Source organism: Sinocyclocheilus grahami, unplaced genomic scaffold (assembly GCF_001515645.1).
Source record: "Sinocyclocheilus grahami isolate Dianchi unplaced genomic scaffold, SAMN03320097.WGS_v1.1 scaffold630.1, whole genome shotgun sequence".
Taxonomy (NCBI): domain Eukaryota; kingdom Metazoa; phylum Chordata; class Actinopteri; order Cypriniformes; family Cyprinidae; genus Sinocyclocheilus; species Sinocyclocheilus grahami.
In genome coordinates this window covers 531,947-542,993 of record NW_015505809.1, presented here as the reverse complement: position 1 = coordinate 542,993, position 11,047 = coordinate 531,947, and the positions used below count along the sequence as shown (strand labels likewise).

General features: G+C 40.6%; 1 protein-coding gene across 2 annotated transcripts; it reads left to right on the top strand.

Moving 5' to 3' along the window:
• The first annotated feature begins 1,521 nt into the window (after window positions 1-1,521).
• Window positions 1,522-8,990, top strand: LOC107558051 (zinc-binding protein A33-like). Of its 2 annotated transcripts, none has more exons than XM_016241659.1 (8): window positions 1,522-1,619; window positions 1,924-2,071; window positions 3,280-3,587; window positions 5,310-5,405; window positions 5,491-5,724; window positions 6,054-6,073; window positions 6,498-6,604; window positions 7,992-8,990. In XM_016241659.1, the coding sequence occupies exons 3-8, from the start codon at window positions 3,315-3,317 to the stop codon at window positions 8,552-8,554; spliced, it is 1,293 nt and encodes a 430-aa protein (XP_016097145.1). In that variant the 5' UTR covers window positions 1,522-1,619; window positions 1,924-2,071; window positions 3,280-3,314; the 3' UTR covers window positions 8,555-8,990. The 2 variants fall into 2 exon arrangements, with proteins under 2 accessions (XP_016097145.1, XP_016097146.1); XM_016241660.1 differs by having other exon boundaries at window positions 1,523-1,614.
• The last annotated feature ends 2,057 nt before the right edge of the window (window positions 8,991-11,047 follow it).

The window sequence follows — 11,047 nt, the reverse complement described above, 5'->3', positions numbered from 1 at the left end:
CCCCAGTCAAGCCCAGGAAGGGCCCCTGATCCCCAGGTAAGCCCAGGAAGGGCCCCTGATCCCCAGGTAAGCCCAGGAAGGGCTCCTGATCCCCAGGTAAGCTCAGGAAGAGCCCCAGCCCCAGAGCCCGCTCCCGTGCCGGCTCCAGCCCCAGAGCCCGCTCCCGTGCCTGCTCCAGCCCCAGAGCCCGCTCCCGTGCCTGCTCCAGCCCCACAGCCCGCTCCCGCTCCTGCCAGAGCCCGCACCCGTGCCTGCTCCAGCCCCAGAGCGCCGACCAGAGCCCGCTCCTACAGAGCGCCGACCAGAGCCCGCTCCTCCAGAGCAACGACCAGAGCCCGCTCCTCCAGAGCGACCCCCAGGATTCCTAGATTTCCCCAAGAAATTTTTTTTTGGGGGGGTCATACACCCGTGGCCGAGCCAACCAAGGCCACGGAGGATCCACCATGGCCTCCCGAGGTCCCCTGCTCCGCCGTGGCCTCCCGGGTCCCCTGCTCTGCCGTGGCCTCCCGAGGTCCCCTGCTCTGCCGTGGCCTCCCGAGGTCCCCTGCTCCGCCGTGGCCTCCCGAGGTCCCTGATCCACCGTGGGCCCCTGAGGTCCCTGATCCACCGTGGCCCCCCGAGTATCCGGCTCCGCCGTGGCCCCACGAGTATCCTGCTCCGCCGTGGCCTCCCGAGGTCCCTGCTCTGCTATGGCCTCACGAGTATCCTGCTCCGCCATGGCCTCCCGTGTCCTCTGCTCCGCCATGGTTCCCGGATCCACCCTGGAGGCTCTCCGTGGCTCGACCGATTCCAGTCCTGCACCAGCCTCCAGGGCGATCCACCCCACAGCCTGTGGACTGTCTATTATGGTTTCTCCCTCTGTGTCCTTATTTGGTTGTTCCTGTTCTCATTATGAGTTAATCACTTCATTGTGCTCACCTGTCTGCCCCTCGTTATCCACCCTATATCAGTTCCTGTCCATTGTGTTCCAGTTTGTCAGTTATTGTGAATGTTACCCTGTGTGTGTGCTCCTACCCTCTTGTGAAGTTATTAAAGGTTTCTTGTATCCTTCATCCTCGTCGTCCTGCCTGTTCTCTGGCACAGCAACACCGTGACAATATGAGAGAAAGTCTAGTTGTCACACTTTAGTAAAAACAAAATCATGGTAAATACGCTTATTTTTTTGAAAGTCAGACCTTTCTAAAAAAATTTTTTTAAAAACAGAACAAAGAAAAAGATGTAACTATGACAAACATGTGAGAACTTGCCCCAACCTGACATTCATGAAAAATACTAGTCCTGAGAACAACGGTCAACTTAAAATAGTATTCAGTGTGCTTTTATTGTGTTCTTGTTTATGTAAAAAAATATGGCAATATTGCAATTTTAGATTGGAGGACAGAGTTCAGAAACATGATTCTGGTTTAGGGTTTTAAAAAATAGATATTTGAAACCAAAAACAACTGCTGGAAAAACTTTGGTGTACTTGGACTTTTGACTCAAAAACTAGCTAGTTATTGACAGATCTTGTGACTTCTCCATGAGGCATCAGTCCATCTGGTCTCCTGCTATACAAGTCTATTGTGGAAATAATGTGATATATGTTAAGAGAGAGAGAGAAAATCTACACTTCATGTAAGGTACTAGCACTTGTATTATCTGTTCAAGACATAAGGGATGTTAGAATAAAATTATTACTATTACTTATTAGTATTATTACTATTAGGCTTATTAGTATCATTACTATTAGGCTTATTAGTATTATTACTATTAGGCTTATTAGTATCATTACTATTAGGCTTATTAGTATTATTACTATTAGGTGAATGTAATAATTCACCTAATAGTAATGTAATAATTCACCCCCCCTCCCCAACAACAGATGATATACTTGTCAGTGTTTGTATTTGTTTATTATGCTTTCTGTTTATGACTTGTTCCCAGGAACGCATTGTGCTGAATCAGAGTCATTATGAAAGTAAAGCCGAGTGCTTCTCACATACTGAAGAACTTGTACCCTGACAGGAACATAGACATTTCCCAAGTTCTCTGGGTCTGGGACTCGTCGGAAAACCACACCAAAGCTGAAAGGGTAAGTTATATTGTGTATTTATTAAATAGGAGGACATATGTTTAATCTATGCGTCTTTATTTTCGGTGTTGTTGTGTTTAGCCGTGTAGCTAACTCACAGCAGGCTAACGTTTACACTGCTCTCCGCGAGCGGAGCTACTAATGCTGACACTTTAACACTAACATAGTGGTATGTTTGTGCATTTGCTTTAATAAAATAGATAGATCTTATACAATGAAAAAGTTTACGTTTAAACTTAATAGCTGTTGTGAAAAGCGGCTAAAATTCGATGAATCCCGTTGAAAAAAACAGCATATGCTGGTTAGGTATGTTTTGATGCTGGTTTATACTGGTCCTTTGCTGGTTTATGCTGGTCATGTGCTGGCAAAGGACCAGCATAAACCAGCAAAGGACCAGCATAAACCAGCAAAGGACCAGCATAAACCAGCAAAGGACCAGCATAAACCAGCAAAGGACCAGCATAAACAGCAAAAGGACCAGCATAAACCAGCAAAAGGACCAGCATAAACCAGCAAAGGACCAGCATAAACCAGCAAAAGGACCAGCATAAACAGCAAAAAGACCAGCATAAACCAGCAAAAGGACCAGCATAAACCAGCAAAAGGACCAGCTTAAACCAGCAAAAGGACCAGCATAAACCAGCATCCCAGCGTCAAAACATACCTAACCAGCATATGCTGTTTTTTTCAACAGGGTCGTTTAATAAATGCATTGTTTTGTTTCGGAAGCACAGAATAGAACAATAACAACAAAGAATCACAATAACAACTTTATATTTTCGGCCTAAATACGTCAGTTACTACAGTAAAACTGTTGACTGTGTTGTCAAACATTAACCATGGGTCATTGGACATGGCCTCGTTTTCAAATACGACTTGCCTTAGTATGATGCTTTGGTGCCTTAAACGTACAATATGACATTGTACAAGAATATGATAGAACCATGATATATATATATATATCTCAGAATTCACATGCTATTTAGGATCTTGAACCCATCACTTTACCATGTAGATCCCATTAGCAAAAATAAGAAATGAACTATGGTATTTTGACAAATTATGGTTACTATTGAAATTTTTGTAAAAGGCACCAGCATCTTAGTTTTTTATATTTATATGCAAACCGGTCTTACCTTTAGGGCATTTAAGATTAAATGAGAACAGGTGATCACTTTTCGTTTTCGTTATTACATGAACTGTGCCAGAAGTGGATGTGAAACAAACAGTAAATCTGCTCCATATGGCGACCAACAAGAGTAAGATGAGTCTCAGAGAAGATCTGACATGTGCCATCTGCTTTGAGCTCTTCAAAGACCCTGTGATGCTGGGCTGCATGCATCACTTCTGCAGGAGATGCATCGTGTCGTACTGGAAGACGGTTAGGGGTCCTGTGTCCTGCCCTCAGTGCAGACAAGTGTTTCCCAACAAATGCTTCCAGACCAACTACTTGGTAGCTGGCCTTGTGGAGAAGGTCAGGGCCAGCTCCACATCTGCATCTGTCAAGTATCTGGAGGTGAGTTGTCTTTTAACAGTCAGGAAAAGGCCATTCTGTAGCATAGTATCTTGTTTTAAACCAAGTGTCTCATGAACAGCTTTCAATTCCAAGTTGTTTATCTTGCCCTTCATCAGGAGAGGTAAAGAAGAGAACATATGAGCAATGTCAGCATTAAATGACAAGTTCTGTTTTTCATTAAATGTTTCTTGAAAATGTCCTTCCTCATTTTTCCAGATATAAAGGTCTATAAAGCCTCATGATTTTTCGTTTCAAAAATCACAAGCCTTAGTCATGTGACTTGAGAATTTCCAAAACACCATAAATGGATTTGATACTGATCTGATACTGGTCCTTGTTTTATTTCCAAAGCCTTACTATAATTGTGTTTATTTATAATATGCCATTTCATAATAAAGCATTTCAGACATTTTAAACTGAATGTTTTATACCACCCTACGCAATATGGTTTACATTCAATATTAACATGACTTCAGTTTGTTGGTTGTTTGTTTTATAACACAACCAGTTATACGATTTCTGTCAGCATAAAATCTGGACCACCGCCCACTTAGAAGATAGATGACAACCACAGTTCATCTTTGTGTCTTTATGCCATTAATCAGAATTAAATGTACAGCAGTGTCAGGCCAGTTTGTGACCTGCTGTAGAAAACTCAGAAAATAGTGGAAATTTGGAGTTTCTGTCCGGTCAAGATTTGATTAGTTCTTAGCGATTAGCTCTTTATTGTAGAATATACTAATCACTACAGTGATTATTAGGTTGTATCAGTCATGTGCTAACTAACAATAAAGACAACCCCATATTTTGAAAATGACACTCGCTGTGTTACAGGGAAAAATCTTTCATGCTTAGATATACTTAAATATACTTTATTAATTTAGATTTAGATGTACTTTATTGATCCCACAAGGGAAATTGTTATATCACAGCATCTTAAAAATAGCCCTAAAATTAAATTAAGAAAACTACAGCTCTGCAACAAACACTTATCATTAAATATTAAAGAAACATGAATGTACAAGAAAACAAAACAACAAAAACATTCCTAAAGTGGTTTTTATGAAAAGTAAAATTCAGTTAAAAATAAGTTTTGTTCACTTGATTTTGCTCCAACTTTATCTCACATAAACAAGTCTTGGTATCACCAATTACCTTATAATATTATACATGTATGCTATGATTCAGTACCTCACAATGAATCATAATTGGATCATAATTGAAGTTGCAACAAACAAACTGGAGAGACCCAGCGTTATCGCACGAGGATGTGAATTGATGGTATCAGTTTCAAATGGTTCGCTTCAGTGAACCTTATAGAAGTGTCTCTGATCAGTTTTTGTTTTTCAGGCTACCCACTTATTTATTTTACTTCAATAAACTGTGCTCTACAGATAAAAAGTAGAATTCTTGGACATTACATTTTTAGATGCTCTAACAAGTTTTCCTCCTGTGGAAGGGCAGCCACACATAAGATGTGTTAAACATAACAACATTTAATCTGTTTTATTCAGTTTTATTTAATTTGACAACAAAACTTTTTATTGTTGACACTGTTAATACTGGCTCCTGGAGTTTGCATGAAGCCAATAAAAAATACGGGGAAATTGCTGCCCATTTGTCAGAAAATGGACTGTGCTGACTAAGGCTGAGACAATCATGAAAATACCGTTTTGATTTTCTTTAATACTTTGTCTGTGTTTACCATTTGCTCTTTTCTAGAAGCAATTAAAGGACTGTCTAGAATCGCAAGTCTCCATGAAAGAGGCCTATGTCACTATGATCCGGGAAGACACAGACAAGATGGAGAAAATAAAAGTGAGTCTACCTTTAAAAGAGAAAGATCACAATTTGACACTTCCTGCAAAACAGAATCACACAACTCTCCCTTTCCTACCCTCAGAAAATGGGGGCTGAGCTGCAGGGGCGAGTCCACAGCGACTTCCAAGCTCTGCATCACTTCCTGCGGGTGGAGGAGGAAGCCATGTTGGAGGAGTTGAGCAGGGAGCAGGAGGAAATGCTGCAGAGGCTGGAGCGACATCTGGAGGCCCTACAGGTGGCCATCAGAGACGTGGAGCAGAACATCAACATGCTACAACAGACTGCCAGCAGCACAGACCAATCTGTACTTGTAGAGGTGATTATAATGACTGTTTCCATTTGGAATGCTGCTGCTGCTGCTGCGTATCCATTTGTCATAGAACTAATATTTGGAATATTAATGTCATATTTACACAAGAACCTAGAGTGCTGGTTGTCAGAATGAGTTATTAGTGAAGTGCAGCTACAGCCAGAGCCTCATATATATTTCACACAACAGCAGAACTGAAGAAAACTCAATTCTACAGTGATTTGAGCATGTGCTGTTAATTATCGGACAGATGGTTTGCTTCTGCTGTGTTCTTTCTAGCTTCTGTAGTTGAGTCAGTGAAATAACCTGTTCTATTCCACTTCCTCCCTCCACAGCGTCCAGAATTGAACTCCAAGTGAGTAGCAATTAAAAAGCTATTTTTATTATTATTATTATTATTTACCACTGTATAGATATCTAATAATGTTCCTTGTACGACTGTTGAATTGTAGTCTGTACCACTCAAAGTGTCGGTACCATAGTACACTCTAAAAAAATGCTGGGTTGTTTCAACCCAACTTTGGGTCAAATATGGACTAACCCAATTTTTGGGTTAAAAATTATTCCATATTGGACCCAAAGTTGGGTTGAAACAACCCAGCATTTATTAGAGTGTACACACTATTGGAACTATTTAACTATTTTATTCCACTATTTGATAATAAAAAATGCTAAACTAAGTGTGTTAGTTATTCATGATAAAAATGAACATTTGTACTTATCTCTATAAAACATTTAATATCTTTATTATTAAAACCTTGATGTCTCCATGATTCCAGATCGCCTCTGCAAGAGCTGAATATCAACCTGAATGCTTTCAGAAGCAAACACATTGCTCCTCTTCAATACACTATGTGGCGAAAAATGTTTCAACATTTGAATCCAGGTAATTTGTCCGTTACACTTTGCCTTGATACTTCATCCACTACACACCATATATTTAATTGGTGGCCACTATATGATATTTGTATTTGTAATATTTGTTTTAATAAAGTCAGTAAATAAAGTCAATATAGGAGATATTGAAGTTGAGAAATAGCTCAAGGTATTCATTTTCCGCTGTAACAGATGGTGTTATTGCCATAGTGACAGTTCTCTGCCTGTATGAATAGCCCCCCTTGGGGCATCAAAGGATTCGGTGATTTGTCGAATGGCACAGTGGGCTCATGTTAGACCATGATTCGGATGTCAGTTTTAGCAGCCTTCACAAACTTTTGTTTACATAAAAATGTAGCGTTACACTCTTATCAGGAAATGTTGAAAAACTGCAGTGGTCTGTTCTACTGATTTCATTGTTACCCTGTCCATCAGAGTTTTAAAACAACTTACACATCAGTATAAAAACACTGTTACTGTGTTTCATATCTTCATAGCATGCATATCTGTATACCAGTTCCATTGGTTCATTTAATTCAAGTTGGATTTGAGGCTTTTAGTCAATATCTGTTAGCTTTAAAGACATATGTGACCCTGGACCACAAAACCAGTCATAAGGATCAAGTTTTTGAAATTGAGATTTATACATAATCTGAAAGCTGAATAAATAAGCTTTCCATTGATGTATGGTTTCTTAGGATCTAAAAATCCCTAGGTTAGAAAATCTGAATAAAAAAATATTGAGAAAATCACCTTTAAAGTTGTCCAAATGAAGTTCATAGCAATGCATATTACTAATCAAAAATTAAGTTTTAATATATTTACAGTAGGAAATCTACAAAATATCTTCATGGAACATGATCTTTTCTTAATATCCTAATGATTTTTGGCATAAAAGAAAAATCTATAATTTTGACCCATACAATGTATTGTTGGCTATTGCTACAAATATACCCCAGTGACTTAAGACTGCTTTTGTGCTCCAGGGTCACGTCACAAAAATGAAAGGTTATTGGCTATTAAAAAAGGCACAAGCACTTTGATATGTCCCCATATAATATGATGCTCAAATTTCAGTAAGAAATATGTCATAAAGAAGTTGGAGTTCATCAAGTTGGGCATGATAACTATTGACTTACAGTCAATTCAATGAGTGAGTGGTCAGACAGATTAAAAAAAATAATAAATCAGTTCGAGACTGATTTGTGAGTTCATTTGACCAGTTCATTAAAAAGATTGGGCTCTAAACTAAACTAAATTGCTGTCACACATTGATTTCTCGCACAAGCAGAATAATGTAGGCAGTCAAGAGCCATTGACAGATCTGAATATCATGGAAAAACCCTTCCATCGATTCCAGTCGATGCAGTTTATGAGAGTTTGTCTTTTATTCCCAGGCCCAGCACCACTGATATTTGATGAGGACACCGCTCATCCCAGTCTACAACTATCCAGGAACAAAACCCAAGTCATTGAGAGTGACAAAATGACCAATTACACGTGTGATGCCAAACGCTTCCTTCAGTGTGTCAACATTCTTGCAATAGAAGGCTTCCAGTCTGGCAGGCATTACTGGGAGGTGGACGTAAGTAACAATCCTAAATGGGACCTGGGTGTTGCTCTGGAATCGGTGAATCGTCAGGTCAGAGTCAAGCTGTGCCCTGAGAATGGATACTGGACCCTCCGGCTGCGCAATGGCAGCCAGTACTCAGCCGGCACGCAGCCCTGGACGCCACTGACTGTGATGACCCCACCTAGCAGGATTGGGGTTTTCCTGGATTTTGAGGAAAGGAAAGTGTCTTTTTATAATGCAGATAACATGGCGCTGCTGTGTTCCTTCTCCAGTGGGCCAAGAGGAAAAACCTTCCCCTTTTTCAGCACGTGCCTCAGTGAACGCGGTCAGAAAGCCCAAGCCATCCGCATCCTCCACTTCCCCTTTGAGTGTCCATCAGAGATGTAAAACAAAGATAAGTGTCTGCAGGCTATAATGAGCCCAGGATTTTTAGAGGTTTTTGATATTTAACATTTGTCATCACTTTTGATTCATTAGAGCCGTGCAGCTCTCCTGACGCTAATCAATCATGAGGTGAATTTATTTTGTTTATTTTTCATCAAACAGACAAAAGGGACCACACAAAATGTTCAGTAAACTTTTGTACCAGATGCCTGATGGTCCCAGAGATCTGATTTTGCAAGGATAATCAATGTTAATTAATGACAGAAATGACATTGCCATGTTAACCTCAGCTAAAAGTTTTTATGTGATTCTGAAAAAATGACAACAGCATACTTTGATATGTATATTGCACAATATTATTATCTTCATTGCCTTTATAGATATGTAAAGTAATTTAAGATATTACTTGGAAATTAATTAAAATACTTTGTTCTTTTCAGTGGGTCGTCCAGTTGTTTTCACATTCATCATTGAAAAACTGAGCATGCCTCTAATTCCTGCAACATCAGTAGTCAGTGTTTGTTTTCTCTGAAGTCGTCAATAAATGTGATCGTGCATTAGTTTGTTCTATCCATCATTGTGTCAAAGCTCAGTGACAGGGCAGGAAGATGTTTAGTTCTTCCTTCCTTTCAAATGGACAAAAACAAGCACCCTGTTCTGTTATATGTGTGATATTTTACTTTAAGATGAATGCATATAAAATGTGTATACCACAACAAAACATATGATTAATTACATCTCATATTTAAATTTAAAGGGTAAACAAAATGCTTTTAGTTTATAAAGTCCGACTTTCCAGGGGGGGGAGTGCACCTGGGGTGGCATCCCGGATGCTGAAGACAGCAAGGATGGGGCTGCCATTATCTGTCGGAGCAGGCAAGTGCATCAACATCCTCTTTCCTCCTGCCTCCTGCAAGGGGTCACACAAACAGAATAAGAGTCCGGGTGCCCTCAAACTGCATTATTGCCGCCTTGGGGCTGGGGTTTGGGAGTGGTTTGGCTGCTGGAAATAAGAGTCAATGCTCAGTCCTCCTCCACAGGGTCAGGTTGCCTTTAAACACACAGAACAGCCATGATTTAAACAGCCTATTAACATTCCAGCCCTCTGACTTTGTCCAGTGTGTTTGACACAGGGCTGCCGCTTCAGCCCTCGTTGCCTTAATTTCTAAAGTTGGATATGTCTGTCCTAATGTTTTCATTGACATGCTGAAAATATCTGTGTACAGTACTGTATAATAAAAGATAGCAAGTTAAATCTTTTCAACCAGGATAAATGTTGCAAGATTTAACATATGGCTTAGGTTCAAATACAGCCTCTCTCTTCACAACATTTTCATGGGTTACTGAAAGTTTAATTTTCATTGGTCCAGAAATGGTGTCTCATAAAAGTAGAAAAGTGCAAGGAAAGCATTTGGTATTAAAATAATTAGTTTGAACTGAAGCTCTACAGTTCATCCGACTTGTTTTCTAAAACACTACGTCTGAACATAGAGTTCATAATTGTTGCAAAGTTTGCAAATGTATGCAAGCCATTAATTTGGTGGTTTCTTGTTCTTGGCAGTGTTAATTCCTGGTGGTGAGTGACATGGTCTCATTTCCTTCTGATGAGCGGGAGAGCGGAGTAATGTGTTTCCTGACCCCAGGATGTGAAAGAAGAAATCATGGCATTTCAAGGTCTTATCCTTGAGCTGGACTCGGCAAGAGGAAGTGCTGCGCCTTTCATGTTGCGTACCGTAAAAGGTCAATAATAATAATAATAATAATAATAATAATATGACAGTACTTTTTATAGCTCGGTTTGGTAGTTTAATCTGAACAAAATACTACTAGTATACAATAATAATGTTGAGGCTTTTAGTTATTGCACTGCTACTGTTATTTCATGTAATGTATGTTTATTTATTTATTACAGTCTGAGGGTCACATACTTCCAAATGAACAGTCTTCCCTATTTATATAAAGAGATAGCGCCTCTCCTCCCCATGTTTCTTTTCTCCCTGCGATCATGGAGATCGCCGCTTGTTTTGCCGCCTTAGCTCCCAAATTATCTCCCATTCGTGGAATACGCTTGGGAATTCTGCGGGCTCACCACAGCGATGGCTTTGGATGACGCCACGCTCAACTAGCTGTTGTGATCGGGGCTAATTACCATCGCCCAGTGGACCTCCCAGACACCACTGGACTGAGCTGGAGGGAAGGGATCCTCCAGTGTCTAGAGAGTGTCCGGCCCAGATCTAGAGCCAGCTCGCCATCAGGCCCACTGGCCGCCGCTGACTCTGCTCTCTTGGACATGGCGCTACCTCCAGAGTTCTTGGCTCCTATCCTCACCCCAGAATCCGCTCCAGATAGTTCTCCTTCATCTCCGCTGGTCCTGTCCAACCCTCCTTCGTCTCCTGATTGCCCTGAGTTAGCCAGCCTTGCACCTCCAGAGTGCCCTCCAGAGTCAGCTCCTCCATGGCGTCAGCTCCATAATTAGCTACTTGTGCTAATCTAATA